At 43.0% G+C, this 16,924-nt stretch overlaps 2 protein-coding genes across 4 annotated transcripts in view; one reads left to right on the top strand and one right to left on the bottom strand.

Annotated features, from left to right (window-relative positions):
* Window positions 1–1,271, bottom strand: part of KIF18A (kinesin family member 18A) — a 28,859-nt gene extending 27,588 nt beyond the window's left edge. The window contains exons 1-2 of one of the 2 annotated variants that reach the window (XM_064163847.1): window positions 1,252–1,271; window positions 8–402 (exon numbers count right to left, since the gene is read on the bottom strand). In XM_064163847.1, the coding sequence (XP_064019917.1) occupies window positions 8–335 (328 nt within the window). In that variant the 5' untranslated portion in view covers window positions 336–402; window positions 1,252–1,271. Of the gene's footprint in view, window positions 1–7; window positions 403–1,015; window positions 1,032–1,251 lie in introns of those variants that run through there. The other variant, XM_064163849.1, reaches the window with a different exon arrangement.
* A 116-nt stretch (window positions 1,272–1,387) lies between these two features.
* The window catches only part of METTL15 (methyltransferase 15, mitochondrial 12S rRNA N4-cytidine), an 84,456-nt gene continuing 68,919 nt past the window's right edge, over window positions 1,388–16,924 (top strand). Inside the window, exons 1-2 of one of the 2 annotated variants that reach the window (XM_064163846.1) lie at window positions 1,388–1,590; window positions 3,300–3,579. In XM_064163846.1, the coding sequence (XP_064019916.1) occupies window positions 3,316–3,579 (264 nt within the window). In that variant the 5' untranslated portion in view covers window positions 1,388–1,590; window positions 3,300–3,315. Of the gene's footprint in view, window positions 1,677–3,299; window positions 3,580–16,924 lie in introns of both variants that reach the window. The other variant, XM_064163845.1, reaches the window with a different exon arrangement.

Here is a 16,924-nt window from a genome sequence, read left to right as displayed (position 1 = left end):
AAGTTACCTGTGCAGTTATATCCATTTAAGAAGCCATCAATGACACTTTTTGTTGTATTCTCAAAAACCTCCAGCTGAGATGAACTTTCAGCAAAAACAGCATCAAACATGAATTTAAGATCTTTATTTTTTCTTTTATTAATATCCCTATAAGCTGGTTTCTTCCTTTGAAAAAAGCTAACTTCGTCCTCCTTTGGATCGAAAACCAATACGTGCTGATCAAGAACACGAACGACCTTGCTGAAGTTGCCAACTCTCTCCTTTTCAGACTCCGGGCGTACACGGACCACCACTTTGACATGATTACAGACATCATCTTCCTTTGCAGCGGACATATCAATGTCCCTTTTGTCTCCCTTCTTCACTTTCAATGCTCTTTCAGACCAAGCGGATGAATCTTTTCTGCAATTGACAAACGTTAAAGACCTAATTTGAAGTACATCCTTTCAGGTAATCCACGTCTCTAATTGGGAGTAACACCTTGCAGTCGTGGATCTACCTATCCCTTCTCAGCCCCCTAGACTGTTGCAAGAATAGCACGACTTTGGACAGTGATGTAAGCGGCATGAAAAGCTTATCTTACCTAGCACAGCTTTAAGAAAATTAAGTAGCATTTCTTTCGGAAAATTTCAAGCCCATAACAAAGATTTAGGCTACTCATTCATCAACTGCCTTTCCTTGGTTTTCTCCAGCAACTGAAGGAGGCCTTTCACATGAAGCTTACAAATGACCTAACTAGGTTTCTGCCCACTAAAGCGAGCTGGTTTTCGTCCTTGAGTTGAACATAGAGTTGTTGCCTACCTGCCTTGAGCTAGTGGCTAAACCACGCCGCATTTCTGTTTAGAAAGACAAGGAGGAATTTACCTCAGCGTAATTCGCACGGATAACAGACACTACTTCCTTCTAACGAACCACCCTTACTGACCATCTGCTGGTCGTTAGACCCCAGCAGCCGACAGGAGCTTCCACAATAAGTGTTCTTGGTGGGACTTCTTTAGTTTCGGGACACATTTACCTTTTCTCGGCCGAGTCCCGTCCCGCCCCCTCAGCCGTTGGCATGACGAACGCACAGCCACAGCTAGGCCGTAACGCGGAAGGCACACACGGAGACAGGTGAACCGAAGTCGAGAGAAATGCCAAGACCTAGCTTAAACCCACCCTCCCGGCCCGCTCCTCATCCCACCCCAGCGAACTCTCGACCCCATAAGCCATTCCAGGCTCAAGATGAGCCCAGGCTGGGCCGACACTCACCGCTCCGCCTGCGCCTGCACAAACCGCTCCCCGCCGCGGCCGCCGAATTCAAACCCGAGCGCTCCGCCTCCCGCGCGTCCCCATTGGCCGCCGCCCCCTTCCGTCATCAGCGCGCCGGCGCCGGCGGTAAGGGCGTGGCGTGTAGCGGGCGTGCGGCTCAGCCGCTGCTGGGCCTGCTGGCCTGGGCTGGCTCGTGTGGCGGCACAGCGCTCGGCAGGCCGCGGCTCGCCCCCGGGGCTTGTGCCCGTTTACACTTCACGGAGACTGCAGGCGTTTGTTGCTGGGGAGTAGGGGAATCTCCCGAGCGGCAGCCCTGCCGGGGTGAAGCGGAAGTGGAAGGTCCCCTGTAACTGGGCGGTGCTTCCTACGTTTCTGAGCCGTGCAGGGGGAGCTGGGGGGTCTGTGTGGAGGGGAGGTGCGGTAAGGTGCGTGTGGGGAGTGACCCTGTTCCGAGAAGAAGTTGGGGGGCAGTGGCGATGCTTTTTTCTGGGCCTGACGGGCGGCTCCAAGCCTAGTAGTAGCCTGTAACTCGTGGGCCTGGGGCGGGGGGGGAGATGGAGAGCAGCCCTCAGCCTTTTTTTCTCGCCGCACCCCCTCGGGCCGGGTGAGGGCTGCTTGCCGCTTCGTGGCTCGCTTCTGCCAAAGAGCCTTACGAGGTCGCGGTTTTGTTCCCTAGTTGTCTTCACCGCCCGCTGCAGTGCAAGCTCTGTTCTGGAGGCGGCTGCCTCTAACCGTGTCCGAGTACCACTTAAGATGTGTGTTGTGAGAAAGTACGCTGTATTAGGGACAAAAAAGTTCTCAGGGGTGCAACTGGTTGTAAGGAAAGTGTGTTCTGGTGTTGACACCACCTCCTGGGCTCATACCAGTGCAGAGAGTGTGAGCGGGCCTTCATCCTGTTCATAGAGTGTTTTCTGTGGAGTTACTGTGGTTCAGGGCTCCAGCGTGTGTGTGTAAGCTTAGAATAAAATACACTTTCAAGTTTAGGATAAGGTGAAATACTGGCAAGCTGAGGCTTAAGTTACCAGGAGAAAAACTTCCCTAGAGATCGTGGCTTCACGTGTTCTTACCCACGCAGACAAGATCGATGAAGCCTTTGTGTAAATTCAAGCAAATCAATGATAGAGAAGGATTAAAATAAAATTTCTCTTCCATTAATGACTCAAAGGCAGGATAGGTTATTTTTTTTCCGAGTTGTTTCATTACAGATGTTGCAGCTTGGCTGCGTGGCTGAAGCAAGCATGATACGGGGGCTTAGCTCCAGAAATAAGTGTAGAAATAAATCCTCATTGTTACCTTTGCTGCACTTTCAATTTGGTTTTGTGGAAAGTAAAAATTTGCTCGAGTCATGCAGCCTTCTACTACTAGATTACTGACTTGATTTTGGAATGTTTTGGACAGAGAGGAAAAATTGTAGTCTGTGTAGTTAAAAGGCAGCCTAACCGCTTTGATACTTCAGGTTTGAGTGTTGTTTCAGTTCTATGCTGGGGAATTCTTGCCTCTGTCTATGCTTTGTGTAATGCATGATGAAAACCATGTTTTAAAGACCTGTGTAACATGAAATTCTAGTACTGTTTTCAATACAGCTGCAATATTTGATTTGTCTATTCCTATTTTAACTAGAAATATGCAAAACTTGGCAATCAGAGCACTGCTGTTCAGAGCAGTTGTCTCATTCTGTTTGGCAAACTGGAGAGGAACAGTTTGAAAGTAAACTTTATGGTTGTGTTCAGATTTGGTTAATAATGTTAGTATCAGTGAAAAACTGTAATGCTGTCAGAGTTGTGGCAGCAAAAAGGGAGAGGAGGTGTTTATTATGAAGAGGAAACCATTGTTTCTTGATTGTGATTGATTTTTAGCTAACAGATCTAAATTGTTAGCTAGATCTAAATTCTGAAAACAAAGTAAGAGCTTTTCACTTTTTTTCTGACATATCTATAAAACTGCCTATTTTGCTCTGTGTAATGCTTTACTGACAGTGGTTTTTTTTTAAACAAGCCTACCATTGTAAATATTTGCTTTAAAGTAATTACCAACATCTGTTTTTATAGGTTGATCAACTTCAAAATGTTACCTCAGTGTCTGTACCGAGTTTGCAGATGTTTGTTTCTGCACAACTTTAAACTGAATGCAGTAAATGTGACTACTCTGCCCAGAAGGATCGGTTCTTCAGCTAAAAAGCTTTCTGATTCGGAGGTAAAGGAACAGACTCTTCAAAAATGTGAAACTGAAGATTTGCTTCAAAGGACAGACGACAGTAATTTTGGAAGATTGCACATACCAGTGATGCTGGAGGAGGTTGTTAATTTTTTATCTCCCCAGCCAGGCCAGGTGAGTTAAATGATTGACATTTGTGATTGAGGAGCAGAAAAAAATGCACAATGTATGTGTAACTTTGTTTAGAGCATTAAAGGGATGCTGTTTAGGAATCAGTTGTACATTTATGTGTAACTTTGTTTAGAGCATTAAAGGGATGCTGTTTAGGAATCAGTTGTACATTTCAAAGGCAGTTGTTTGGCAATTAGACTAAGGCTCTGTATTCAAAGTAGTAACAATATGGCACCTGTATGCCTGAATCTTCAACTAAGCAGTATTTGCTACAACTGTAGTAAGAATTTGAATAATCCTATTTGAATAATCCTTTGCTGTTGTGCTTGTCTCTTCAGGTTGTGTTTGTGTATTTCTAGGGTTGTCTTAAATACTGATAGTAGTAAGAAGTTCATGTGTATGGTTATGTCCTGTGAACACCTCTCTCTCTTCTGAAGAAGAGGTAGTAAGTATGTAGGCTTTACGTAGTATCCTTGTCATGCCTTGTTTTGAGATAGTTACTGCCATGGTTTCGCCTTATTTGAGGCACTGTGTTTCCTTGGGATATGTTTATACCATAGATATAAGCTGACAGCATGTAGTACCAGAAACAGCTTAGCATCAATAATATCAAAGTATTACAAGTGGTTTTATTTGCCTGCACTACTCTGTGTAGCTTCCTCTTGGTATCCGGATTAGCTCAGATCACTACATTGCAGTGTTGATGTGTCTTGCATTGTACTGGTGTATGCCATCAGAGTCTACTGTTGCACACCCTTTTAACAAAAATCATGCACAGGGAAATAGTTTTCATCTGAGGGGTCTTAAATATGATGGTGAATCAAAATGATTTCTTACACAGCTTAAGTACTTTGATTTTCACATTTGAGATGCTTTAATTTGTGATTTTAGTGCTTTTTTATATTAGTTTCATAGACTCTTTAGGCTTATGAATGTGTTTTTTTTGTTAGACTGAAATGATACATAAAGAGGTAGAAAGTTCAAAGTGTCTGCATGTTTGTTTATTTTCACTCAAATCCTTCAACAGGGACAAAAGGAGTTTGAGGCAGATTCAGGGAATAAAAAATTGCAGGCAAATCTTGTTGCATTGCCTTGTGACAGCTTCTTCAGCTGGGAAGATAATGTATCATTTAAAGTGTTTTGAAAAACAGAGAGAATCTGAATAGTATAATTGTAATATGCACATCACTCATGCACGTTTCCTGCTGTTAAAGATAAGTAGTGAACTTTGAGGTCAGATTTCCTTCAGATGTCAGAACAATGGCAGAAGTTTCACACAGTAAGTAAGCCTATAGACTATGATGCTGTAGGCAAAATATTTTTTCTAGTTGTGTTTGCTGATGTTAAAGAACCCCAAACATTATTTTGCAACTGAACTTGAGAAAGAAACTCTCTAGTTATGAACTGTAGAGAGGAACTATTGGTGTCCTTGAAAGCTTTCAGTAATTTAAATATTTATGCATGTAAACCAGTTAATTATTGGGGCAGGATGCTTTTACATCTGTGTATACATGGGTTTGCAGACTCCTGAGTTCGTGGTGAACCACTAATGACAAATCTAAGGAGAATTGTTTTGCCCTGAGCAAAAGCATTTATAATCTGGCTTACCTGTTTGACATAACTGAAAATTAAAACAGCACTGCCTTTATTTTTTAAAAGCAGAATGTCACAGTATCACCAAGGTTGGAAGAGACATCTAAGATCATCAGGTCCAACCTGTTACCACAGAGCTCAAGGCCAGACCATGGCACCAAGTGCCACGTCCAGTCCTGCCTTGAACAGCTCCAGGGACGGCGACTCCACCACCTCCCCAGGCAGCCCATTCCAGTGTCCAATGACTCTCTCAGTGAAGAACTTTCTCCTCACCTCAAGCCTAAATCTCCCCTGGCACAGCTTGAGGCTGTGTCCTCTCATTCTGGTGCTGGCCACCTGAGAGAAGAGAGCAACCTCCTCCTGGCCACAGCCTCCCCTCAGGTAGTTGTAGACAGCAACAAAGTCTCCCCTGAGCCTCCTCCTCTCCAGGCTAAACAATCCCAGCTCCCTCAGCCTCTCCTCATAGGGCTTGTGCTTGAGGCCTCTTGCCAGCCTCGTTGCCCTTCGCTGGACATGCTCAAGCATCTCAATGTCCTTAAATTGAGGGGCCCAGAACTGAACACAGTACTCAAGGTGTGGTCTAACCAGTGCGGAGTGCAGGGGCAGAATGACCTCCCTGCTTCTGCTGGCCACACCATTCTTGATGCAGGCCAGGATGCCACTGGCTCTCTTGGCCACCTGGGCACACTGCTGGCTCATGTTCAGGTGGGTATCAATCAGCACCCCCAGATCCCTTTCTGTCTGGCTGCTCTCCAGCCACTCTGACCCCAGCCTGTATCTCTGCATGGGGTTGTTGTGGCCAAAGTGCAGCACCCTGCACTTGGAGCTATTGAAGCCATCCCCTTGGACTCTGCCCATCTGTGCAGGCGGTCAAGGTCCCGCTGCAGAGCCCTTCTGTCCTCCAACCCAGTCACATCTGCCCCCAGCTTGGTGTCATCTGCAAACTTGCTGATGACTGACTCCATGCCCTCATCCAGATCATCTATGAAGATGTTAAAGAGGATGGGGCCCAGCACTTGCTGTAGCTGGGTTTTGAAAATAGTGTGCAAAAGGCTGTAATGTGTCAACTGAGTCTTGCTAGAGTGAGCATCAGTGAAACTTGGCGTACAGATTAAGGCCGTTTCTCACTGACATAAATGGTGGTACAACTTCTTAACATGAATGAGAACCAGGACTGTCACACCATTTCATTTTTTTAAAGTTATAATCATGACTGGAAAGTCCATGAACACTTCCTTTGTTTTGTGGGCAGAGAAAGTAATGTTCTGCTCTTGGATTTTGTTTTTCTACTTTCTTTTCTCCTACGCACATGAAGATTTCCTTTAGTCAGCTTTAACGCAGTTATGTTCTTTGTTATAAAAAAGCTGATTTAGGCCTCTCTTTCTTGTTGTGTCCTAAGACAAGGAGTTGCCAATATAAAGAAAATCCAATTAGGAAGACATGATTCTCCCTATGGCTTTGGTCAGTGAATGGGGTTTTCATTTTACTTATAGAGGTTCTTGAGAAAATAAATGTTACTTAAGAGTGAGTCACAGTTGAGATAAAGATGTTAGTACCCTCCTACTTGAATATTAGTCACTCCTCCTAGAATGACTACATTGGTGTACAAGGGAAAAGCTGTGGATGTAATCTATCTGAAGTTCTGTAAAGCCTTTTACATAGTGTCCCCCAACATCATTTTCTCTCAGAGAGAGATGGGTTTGATGAGTGGACTGTTCAGTGGATAAAGAATTGGCTTACGGTGGTGGAACACTGGGACTAGTGGTGGTAGGTGCCCCATTCCTGGAAACATTCCTGGTTAGGTTGGACCTGATCTAGTGGCAGATGTCTCAGCTCAGTGCAAGAGGTTGGACTGGATGATCTTTAAAGGTCTCTTTCCACCCAAATCATTCTGTGATTATTGTTGACTGCCTCCTTTGTGGAATTTGTCAGGGGCTTTATCAGTAGTATTTCCGCTTATCTCTGAATCTCCTTTTATTGCCTTAGAGCTTCTTTGTAGAAAGTCCCTGTAGTAGTCTTTGAAGCACGTCGTGCAAATTAGTTCTTACTGATCTACCTCACCTTTCCTCAATGAAAAGTCTGTTGCAGTAAATCCACACACAAGTAATTTCCTCTTTAAGTTTACTGTATTGACCAAACTACATTTTAACCTTCTGAGTGTGCTGATGTTCTTCACATCTACTTGTGTTTCTGTGATTGTCTGGGCAGCTCAAGTTTTCCCTGCTCTCAAACTTTAAAGGTAGCAAAGAATTTTCAAAATTAATAACTATGGGCATCCAGAATATTTTTTTTCCTAATTTGCATCCTACTTTGCCACAGTCACTTGCCTCGTAACTGGAGGTGTGGATTTCTTCCACATTATATGGCTATAGTGATATGAGAAAGATTACTGAGTTCTAGAATGAATGCCAAGGGATGAAACCCTGAAGTTTTAATTATTCTTATGGATACCTTAGAGGTTCTTACAGATTGCAGAGCTCTAGTAAACTATTTGGATAGTGCTGCAGTGCTAACAGCACACTCAGTTATCCTGTTCAATATCTTTATTGATGATCTGGATGAGGGAATTGAGTCCAGCATCAGTAAGTTTGCAGATGACACCAAGCTAGGAGCAGGTGTGGAGCTGTTGGAAGGTAGGAGAGCCCTGCAGAGGGACCTGAACAGGCTGGATAGGTGGGCAGAGGCCAGTGGGATGAGATTGAACAAGGCCAAGTGCAGGGTTCTACACTTTGGCCACAACAACCCCAAGCAGCACTACAGGCTGGGGACTGAGTGGCTAGAAAGCAGCCAGGAGGAAAGGGACCTGAGGGTACTGTTAGATAGTAGGCTGAAGATGAGGCAGCAGTGTGCCCAGGTGGCCAAGAGAGCCAATGACATACTGGCCTGCATCAGGAGCAGTGTGGCCAGTAGGATGAGGGAGGTTATTCTTCCCCTGTACTCAGCACTGCTCAGGCCACCCCTTGAGTGCTGTGTCCAGTTCTGGGCCCCTCCATTCAAGAGAGATGTTGAGGTGCTGGAAGGTGTCCAGAGAAGGGCAACAAAGCTGGTGAGGGGCCTGGAACAGAAAGCTTATGCAGAGAGGCTGAGGGAGCTGGGGGTGTGCAGCCTGCAGAAGAGGAGGCTCAGGGGTGACCTCATTGCTGTCTACAACTACCTGAAGGGACATTGTAGTCAGGTGGGATTGGTCTCTTCTGCCAGGCAACCAGCAACAGAACAAGGGGACACAGTCTCAAGTTGTGCCAGGGGAAGTATAGGCTGGATGTTAGGAAGAAGTTCTTCATAGAGAGAGTGATTGGCATTGGAATGGGCTGCCCAGGGAGGTGGTGGAGTCACCGTCCCTGGAGGTGTTCAAGAAAAGCCTGGCTGAGGCACTTAGTGCCATGGTCTGGTTGACTGGCTAGGGCTGGGTGCTAGGTTGGCCTGGATGATCTTGGAGGTCTCTTCCAACCTGGTTGATTCTATGATTCTAGTATGTATGCTCCACCTAGAACAAAAAGAACTGTACCCATCTCAGATTTTATGGGGATGCCTTTAATCTGATGAGATCTATGACTTTGTGTTAATTGTGGTTTAGAAGAGGCTGAAATGAAGATATGATAAGCTCTACGAATATTACTTGGTTTGTGATAGTTTTAATTAAGAAAAAAAACCAATTAAATAGTAGATGGTCAAACTTGAGGCAGGAAAGAATGGATGAGACCATTTCCTCTTCTCCAGTGTTTAAGTGATTCATCAGAAACAAAGGTAATATTGTGACTTCATTACATTAATTTCTGTCTAAAGAAAAATAAAGGAGTTAATTTTCTCCAGCCATATTTTTTTGAGTGAGCTGGGACTTCTTGCAGAAACAACCTCTTTGATTCTCATAAAAGTATGCAGATTATTTTTATTACCTAATTTTCATAGGTGGGAGTATCCTTTTTTCTTAGAAACATGTGATACCTAGCTTCTAGAAAGAGTCAGCATCACATTTTGCTATGAGCTTTCCTTGTATAAAGTGCATTGTTCTTGGGATAGCTATGACTTCCAGCATCCAAATGTTAGAGGATTATTTTTCAGCTGCAAGTACAAGCTTGGCCTTCCAAAATAACAAGAGGAGGCATAAGATGTTGCTGACCATCAAACATTGGTCCTCTGCCACCAAAGTGCTGCTTGAGCTCTGCAGTTAGCGTGAAGACTGTAACCTTTCACCTCCTGTATTTCCGTTGCTGCTGTTGGATGCTGCTGATCTGGAGCATAGTGTTTTTATTCTTGAAACTAGTAGTTGAGTAATAGGTGATACTCAGAGGAAGCTGAGCTAGACTGCTGCTGTACAGAAGCAGAGTCTTTTGTTCTGAAGTTGTCTTAGTGTCTTTATGTCCTTGTCCATACGTCAATTCCTTTTATTTTCCTGCCTTATACTGAGTAAGCTCTTAAGGACAAAGTTAACTGTTCTCTGTACAGCCCCCTGCAGAGTAGACTTCTGTTTTGTGAGAAGGGTTTCCAAGGATCATGGTGTGTATATAAATAGTTCTGTGGCTATGCTGGTGGCCAGTGTATTCATCATAGGACGTCCAAAGCCATCTGTAAATAATTTGTAACTGGAAGGACCCATTTATGCTAAAGACTCTCAAAATTGAACTTCCCTGCAGAGTGTCCAAGATAAGCAGGAGCTGACAAGAGACCTGAAAAATACAATTCTGAGTTTCAAGTTGCATGAGATATTTTGTTAGGGTATCACAGTATCACAGACTCAGAACGGACATTGGGAAGAATTTCTTTACAGAGAGGCTGGGGAGACACTGGCACAGCTTGCCCAGGGAGGTCCTGGGCGCCCTCTCTCTGGAGGCTGGAGCCAGGCTGGGCTGGATCTCTTCTTACAGTATCACAGTATTATCAGGGTTGGAAGAGACCCTCTGCATGGGGTTGTTGTGGCCAAAGTGCAGCACCCTGCACTTGGAGCTATTGAATGCCATCCCCTTGGACTCTGCCCATCTGTCCAGGCGGTCAAGGTCCTGCTGCAGAGCCCTTCTGCCCTCCAACCCAGCCACATCTGCCCCCAGCTTAGTGTCATCTGCAAACTTGCTGATGACTGACTCGATACCCTCATCCAGGTCATCTATGAAGATGTTAAAGAGGATGGGGCCCAGATGTTAAAGAGGATGGGGTACAACTGAAATACCAAGCTTGGCATGGAATATTAATTAAATCATGAGGTGAATGCTGAAATAATTATTTTGGGAAGAAAGCACAATACTCTATGGACGTAGTAACTGGTTTTACCATTTTAGCCTGTTTTCCACTGGACTTGTCAAATGGCAATTGATGACATAAACTCAGTGATTTATCAAGGGTTCTGTATTGTAGAAACAACTTCAGGGCTTTTTGTGGAAGCATTCTGAAAACAGCTTTCCATATGCAAAATGTGTGGTCAGTTTTTGTATGGCAGCAGCACAGCGATTTATGTGGTGGTAGGTAAAGACAAACCCTGTTGTACAAGAGGAAGACACTGGATGAAGCAATAAAGGAACATAGAGATAGCCTGAAAAGACTCTGGGAATTACAGAACACGCTTCGCTGCAATACTTCAGTGTTGGTGCGGGGTATTGAATGTTATTTCAGTGTCCCTCATGGGGAGGACGTTCTTCCTAATGCCTCAGCACTGGTGAGGCCGCACCTTGAATTCTGGGTTCAGTTTTGGGGCCCTCACCACAGAGAAAGATACTGTGATGCTGGAATGAGTGCAGAGAAGGGCAACTAAGATGGTGTAAAATCTGGAGAAGAGACCTGGTGAGGAGTGTGTAAGAGAGCTGGGGTTGTTCAGTCTGGAGAAAAGGAAACATGCTGAGGAGGAGACTTCTTTGCTGAAATGATTCTCAAAGAGTGGAATAGACTTCATGGGGAGGTGGTTGGGTCCCCATCCCTGGAGATGTTGCAAGTGGGTGGAAGTATAGTGCTGGGGGACATGATTTCCCACCAAACATGGGGGAGCTGGATGGTGGTTGGACTTAGTGATCTTGAAGATCTTTTCCAACCAAAATAGTTCTCTGATTTTATGGTCATGGAATTCCTGTGTACCCTTTCATTCCCCTTTGTCTTGCCTGATTGCCTGGTTGTGTGTATTGTGAATTCATGGAAGAGAGTAGCCAGGTTTCAGATCACAGCTGTATAGGGAGATGGTGTAGGAAAATGTGGGTAGAGTGCTTGTGTGTGCCAAGTGGTGCGTAATAGGAAACTTGCTGTCTGGAATCTCATCCAGTAGAGAGCACCGTTAACATACTTGGCTGAAATTATACTTTCTAAGGGATTTTTGGGGTGAAGTTAGCATTTGAAGGTAGTGCATGGAAATGGAAAACACTTTCTATGTATTTTCAAAAAAATCTTTGATTAAGATAGGCACAAGATAGTCCCTCAATTAACTATTATTATTTAAAGTAATAATACAATCTCTTTTTCTGCTGGTAGTGTCTACAAGGGGTTTTGGAAGACCAGACTCCATTTGCTTAAGTTTCTTAAGCTGTCTGTGACAGCCTAAATAAAAATGTAACAAGTTAGTGTTATCTGTCTATGTGAAACCAGCAAGTATTTTGTAGAAGTTGTATGGTATCTGCATCTGGATGAGTTCCATCACAAGGTGTGAGAGAGAGAAGGGGACAAGGAAAAAAACAAGACAGGAGATGGTGCTAATGGCCAGTTTGTCAGTTAAGAGAAAGCCCAGTCATTCTCTGAAGTGTCTGATGTTTCCTGACTTGCTGTCTTTAGTGGACTTCTCCCAAAACACAGGGATCCTTAATGAGAGCTGAATTAAAGAACATAGGATTTATCTGAGAACACTGCATAACTGTTGTCTGTTTTGATGCTGGTACTGCTGCATGGTACCAGGAAATGAAAAATGCTCAGGTATTGGATCTGAATGATGGCAAGATACAAATCAGATCTGATGAAGAAGTCCCTTCAGATGGTACTGATTCATACTTCTAAACTTTCTGCTTTTGAGAGAGAAAGTAACACACTTGGATGGAGGGAAAGAGTAAGGTCATGGCTCTAGCTGCACAGGAAGAATCCTTTGGTTGTAATTCTTGGACATCTGCCTGACCACCTCTTCTTCCCACCTGCAGCATGGCTCTCAGGAGGCATGTCTAAATGGTACAATCAACCACGGCAGCAAGGCAGCTCTCATTGACTTCGTTCCGCTTCTTTCTCTATTGCAGTAGAGGAGGGGAAGCCTGCAGCTGCTATCTCCAAAGGAGCCAACAAGGGAACTTGCTCTGCCTACTGAGAACAGCTCCGCAGATGCGCCAGATTTCATTTCATTGTAATATTGGGTTAGCTCACTGTTAGCGCTCTATCGCATAACAAATGGCAGTGCTTCAGGAGACTATTTAAGATGTTGTGTTATAATAAAGCAAGATTCAATGCTTTTGGGTGACTCAGCTTGTAATGACGCTGTATATGCTCTCCTTTTCTGTTGTGACAGCATTAGTCTTTGCACCTCTTGGGGAAAACTAATAAAATTCACCAGAAAGTAATCTAAGCCCTTTAAATTTTAACTTGAGTGAGCCTGTGATCACAGAAAGGGTGATAATTAATATATGTAGCTACTCATTTCCTCCCCATCTAGTACTGTGTGTCTTATTTAGTCAGCCTTTTGGCTAAGCTTTCTTACTAAATATTTGAATTTCAGTTTGCAAACAGGAATACTTTTTCTACCACACTAAATATTACTAAGAGTATAAGATCACAGTTGGAATATGTTGGTTTTTTTTCTTACTTTCTTGGCTTTTTTCTTTCTTTCTTGTCTTGTTTTTCTTTAGGGTAATCCTGTTATGAGTAGCTTTGCACAGACTTCTTTTTAGCATAAAGAGGTAATTAAAAGGTTAAACTATCAAACCTCATGTTTAAAATCAATGGGTAGTTGAAGCCATTGAAATGTGGTTCTGATTTTTTTTTTGTTCATTGTTTTAGGATATTTTTTCTTCTTCTTTCTGGAGTTTGTGAGCACATCATCTTCATTCCAGTGGTGTTTGCTGGTACTCAGCAGCTTGGGAAAATACTTCTCTTAAAGTTGTGTGTTAAGCACTGAGATCAATTAATACTGTTTCAGGCTCTTTCTTTATAAGAAGGTCTATCGCCTACGTCAGGCACTTGACAGCCAGGACTTACCAGAAGTATGTACATGGTGGGTTTTGGTTGGCTAACCATAAATATTAAATACTGGGTGAAATTTTTCAGTTGAGATGTTGTAAAATTTTCATTGCATCTTGAATATCTCCTCACTTATAATTGAGGAAAGACGTTTCTTCTGAGGTAGCTGAGGAAATCGACTCTTGTCTTCCTTAGTCTAGTGATTAGCTGAAGTCATTCAGACATTGAAAGTTTAATTTCCTATGGAAATGTTAATAATGGTGTGCTTGAGTCATAATATCATTAAGTCTAATTCCAGACAACATTACTCTTTGGAGAATGAGTAAAGTAAATAATGTGTACAGAAGTGAGGCCTGCTGGAGCTGTCTAAAAGCAGGTGACAGAGGCAGGTGGTGGGTTTTGTTTGCTTCTTTGCCCTCTGGTCTGAGAGTGAAGAAGGAAAAAGGCTCATCTTTGTTCTGTTGCATGGAAAAAAATGTTCTCCCAGTAAGCTTTCTGACTGTTTCATTCAGGTGAAAGGCAGTGTTTGGCTGGCAGGGTTTGTGCTATGCTGGAAGTGCTGCTTGGCATAGAGCAGAGAGTCTGGGACACAGCTCCCTTTGCGTCTGGAGTGGTCTACCAGCGACTGGGCTTCTGCCAGGCTTCCGTGGAGGACCAACAATTGATGACTGAGAAAGCCTTCCTGTATTACAAGATAAATTGTAGATGTGGAATATTCCAGTATGTTCTGTGGAATCAAGATCACAAGTTAAGGTGTGGAGATGTATAAAATCATTGAAAGTGACAAAAGAATCACAAGAGGTAAAAAGGGCTGCTTAAATATTTTAATGCAACAAAATGCTCCTAAGTAAAGAAAGGAGTAGCTTGCCTACAGAATTGCTGGTTTGTATTTAGCTGGAATCACAAAATGGAACCCTGGTGAAGAAATTATATTTGAAGTTAATTTTGAGGCAATTGAGTGATTATGATTGATGGATGCTTCAAAATATCTTTTTTCTCTTCAGCCTGGAATGATGTGGAGATGGTTGATAGAGAAATGCTTGAATATGCAGATCTAGTCAGTGGTCTTCCAGATACTGCAGCTGTACACTGGTTTAATTTAGTGGTAGCCACTGTGGGTGTACTGATGAGATGAACATGAACAATAGGTAATAATGGTTGCATTATGGTTGAATTATGGAGCACACCACTGCTGGAAAGTCATTTTCTATCATACTTAATATATGTGAGAACATTGTTTTCCTACAAAATGCCAACTATTTAGTAAGATTTCTTTTTGTAATGTAGATTGTTAGACTTGGAGTGTAAACAGCTTTTAAAATAATATTATCCCAAAAGTGCTTTCAGGAAAAAAAAAAGCCAGTCCACCCATCAGACTGTAGCTTTTAAGTGTGGTAACTTCTTACCTGGCAGAAAGAGATGTGTGGACCTAATGGGACGTAATTTTTGTTTGCAGATGACATGGGATTTAGGTGTGTAATGTATTTACTTTTTTCTCTTCTTTCTAGTAAATACCAGAAAAGTTGTTGTGCTGTAGTATCTTACCATTAGCAAAAATACAGAACTCTTTATTTTCTGGTAGGTGATGTCATAAGGGATAAGACCTTTTAATTCCTTTACAATATTTTCATTGACAAGTTGCATTCTTGTATACTTGAATAAGGTTTGGATGGGAGTTGTGCCTCTATAATCTGTGGCTTAATCTGTACACTGTAAGAGTTCATATATTTCATAGCAGTGTTACCTTTTGATAGGAGATGCAGAGTTATTGCAAGCTTTTTTATCTTGCACATGTTTTCAGTGTTTGGAAGTTTCCTGCAGGGAACTTGGGATGATTGCTTTGCTCTACAGGGCAACCTCAAGCACCTTTTGCCAGAAATGGTTCTATTTTCCAGAAGTTCCTTTTCTTTTTATTTAACTCCTTTATAATTGTTAAATAATTCCCATAATAAGGTGGCAGTGTTTTCTTACTACCTGAAGCTGAGATGGCATTAGAACATCTACTCAAATAGTCATCTTTCATTTTTGGAGTTTCTCGTGGAATTACTAGCATGCTAATGCAGATTGCACTTTTTTGTCAGAGTGGGAGGTAGGGGCTGCAGAGTATTTAGATGTCTTCATGCAGTATTTGGTTATCTGGGTTTGTAATAATATTTTCCCTTGTCTACACAGTAGTTTGTAAACAGTTTATTCAAAGTCAAAATGGGTGCTCTTTAGTTCAATCCCAGATATGTCTGATTTCACATAGATAGTTAGTTTGATAAGATAAATGTTTTAAATTCTCATTAGAGGGAGGAAAGGTTATTAATATGCTAAAACCTACAAATCCTGTGAGGAGAGGCTGAGGGAGCTGGGGGAGTTTAGCCTGGGGGAAGAAGATGCTCAGGGGTGATCTTATTGCTGTCTACGACTACCTGAAGGGAGGCTGTAGCCAGGTGGGGTTGGTCTCTTCTCCCAGGCAACCAGCAACAGAACAAGGGGACACAGTCTCAAGTTGTGCCAGGGGAAGTCTAGGCTGGATGTTAGGAGGAAGTTGTTGGCAGAGAGAGTGATTGGCATTGGAATGGGCTGCCCAGGGAGGTGGTGCAGTCACCATCCCTGGAGGTGTTGAAGAAAAGCCTGGCTGAGGCACTTAGTGCCATGGTCTGGTTGACTGGCTAGGGCTGGGTGCTAGATTGGTCTGTCTGATGTTGGAGGTCTCTTCCAACCTGGTTGATTCTACGTCTACTGAATTGCAATGCTGTAAAATCATCTTGACAGAAACGTGACAATATCTTTGACTGTCTTTGACCTCACATTTTCTTAGTTCTGGGATATGTTGTCTTATTTGCATGTGAATAGCAGCCAAGCGTATGTTTTAATGTGGGATTATTTTTTCCTTTGCTGTGACTTTGAGTGTACAAAGAGAGAAATATTAAAACCTTTCCAGCATTTTTCTAAAAGTGGATTTCTTTACTAACAAATCTTCCTTGTGAATCCCACGAGTAACCAAGTTTTATAGTGTGTCTCACTGTGCCAACGTTGGTTAACAATCCATTTTATTTAAAGTAATGTTAAAAGCCTTGCCTTTTGGCAGGCATATAAAACAAGTATGCCTTTTTAATTTGTGTGCATTTAACAGGAATCAAAGGCAAATTCTGAGCTAGTTGTGCAAAAATATCATAATTTCTCTGCATGGTTGATCTCTGCATGCTCTGTGTTAGGTAGGGTATAGTGATAGATGTGATAAACAGATTTGGGATAAATGGGGAGGGTGTGGAAACCTTATCCATTGTGAGCTACATCTTGAGTCAACCAAAGAAACTGCTCTTAGGATTTGGAAGTATAATAATTTATAGTTGTATGTTTTGGAATTATTCAGGGGTAGGCAGCTAGACTTTGTGTTTCATTATTAGTCTGAAGTCCTTGTTAAATGGGTATGAGAAGCAGAGCATCTTTTGGTGTACCTGAGGAATATTCTTTGAACAGAGCACTGCAGGCTGGGGACAGAGTGTCTGGAGAGCAGCCAGGAAGAAAGGGACCTGGAGATACTGGTGGATACTAGGATGAAGATGAGGCAGCAGTGTGCCCAGGTGGCCAAGAGAGCCAATGGCATCCTGGGCTGCATCAGGAGCAGTGTGGCCAGTAGGAC

Source organism: Pogoniulus pusillus, chromosome 24 (assembly GCF_015220805.1).
Source record: "Pogoniulus pusillus isolate bPogPus1 chromosome 24, bPogPus1.pri, whole genome shotgun sequence".
Taxonomy (NCBI): Eukaryota; Metazoa; Chordata; class Aves; order Piciformes; family Lybiidae; genus Pogoniulus; species Pogoniulus pusillus.
This window is presented reverse-complemented; position numbering and strand designations above follow the sequence as displayed.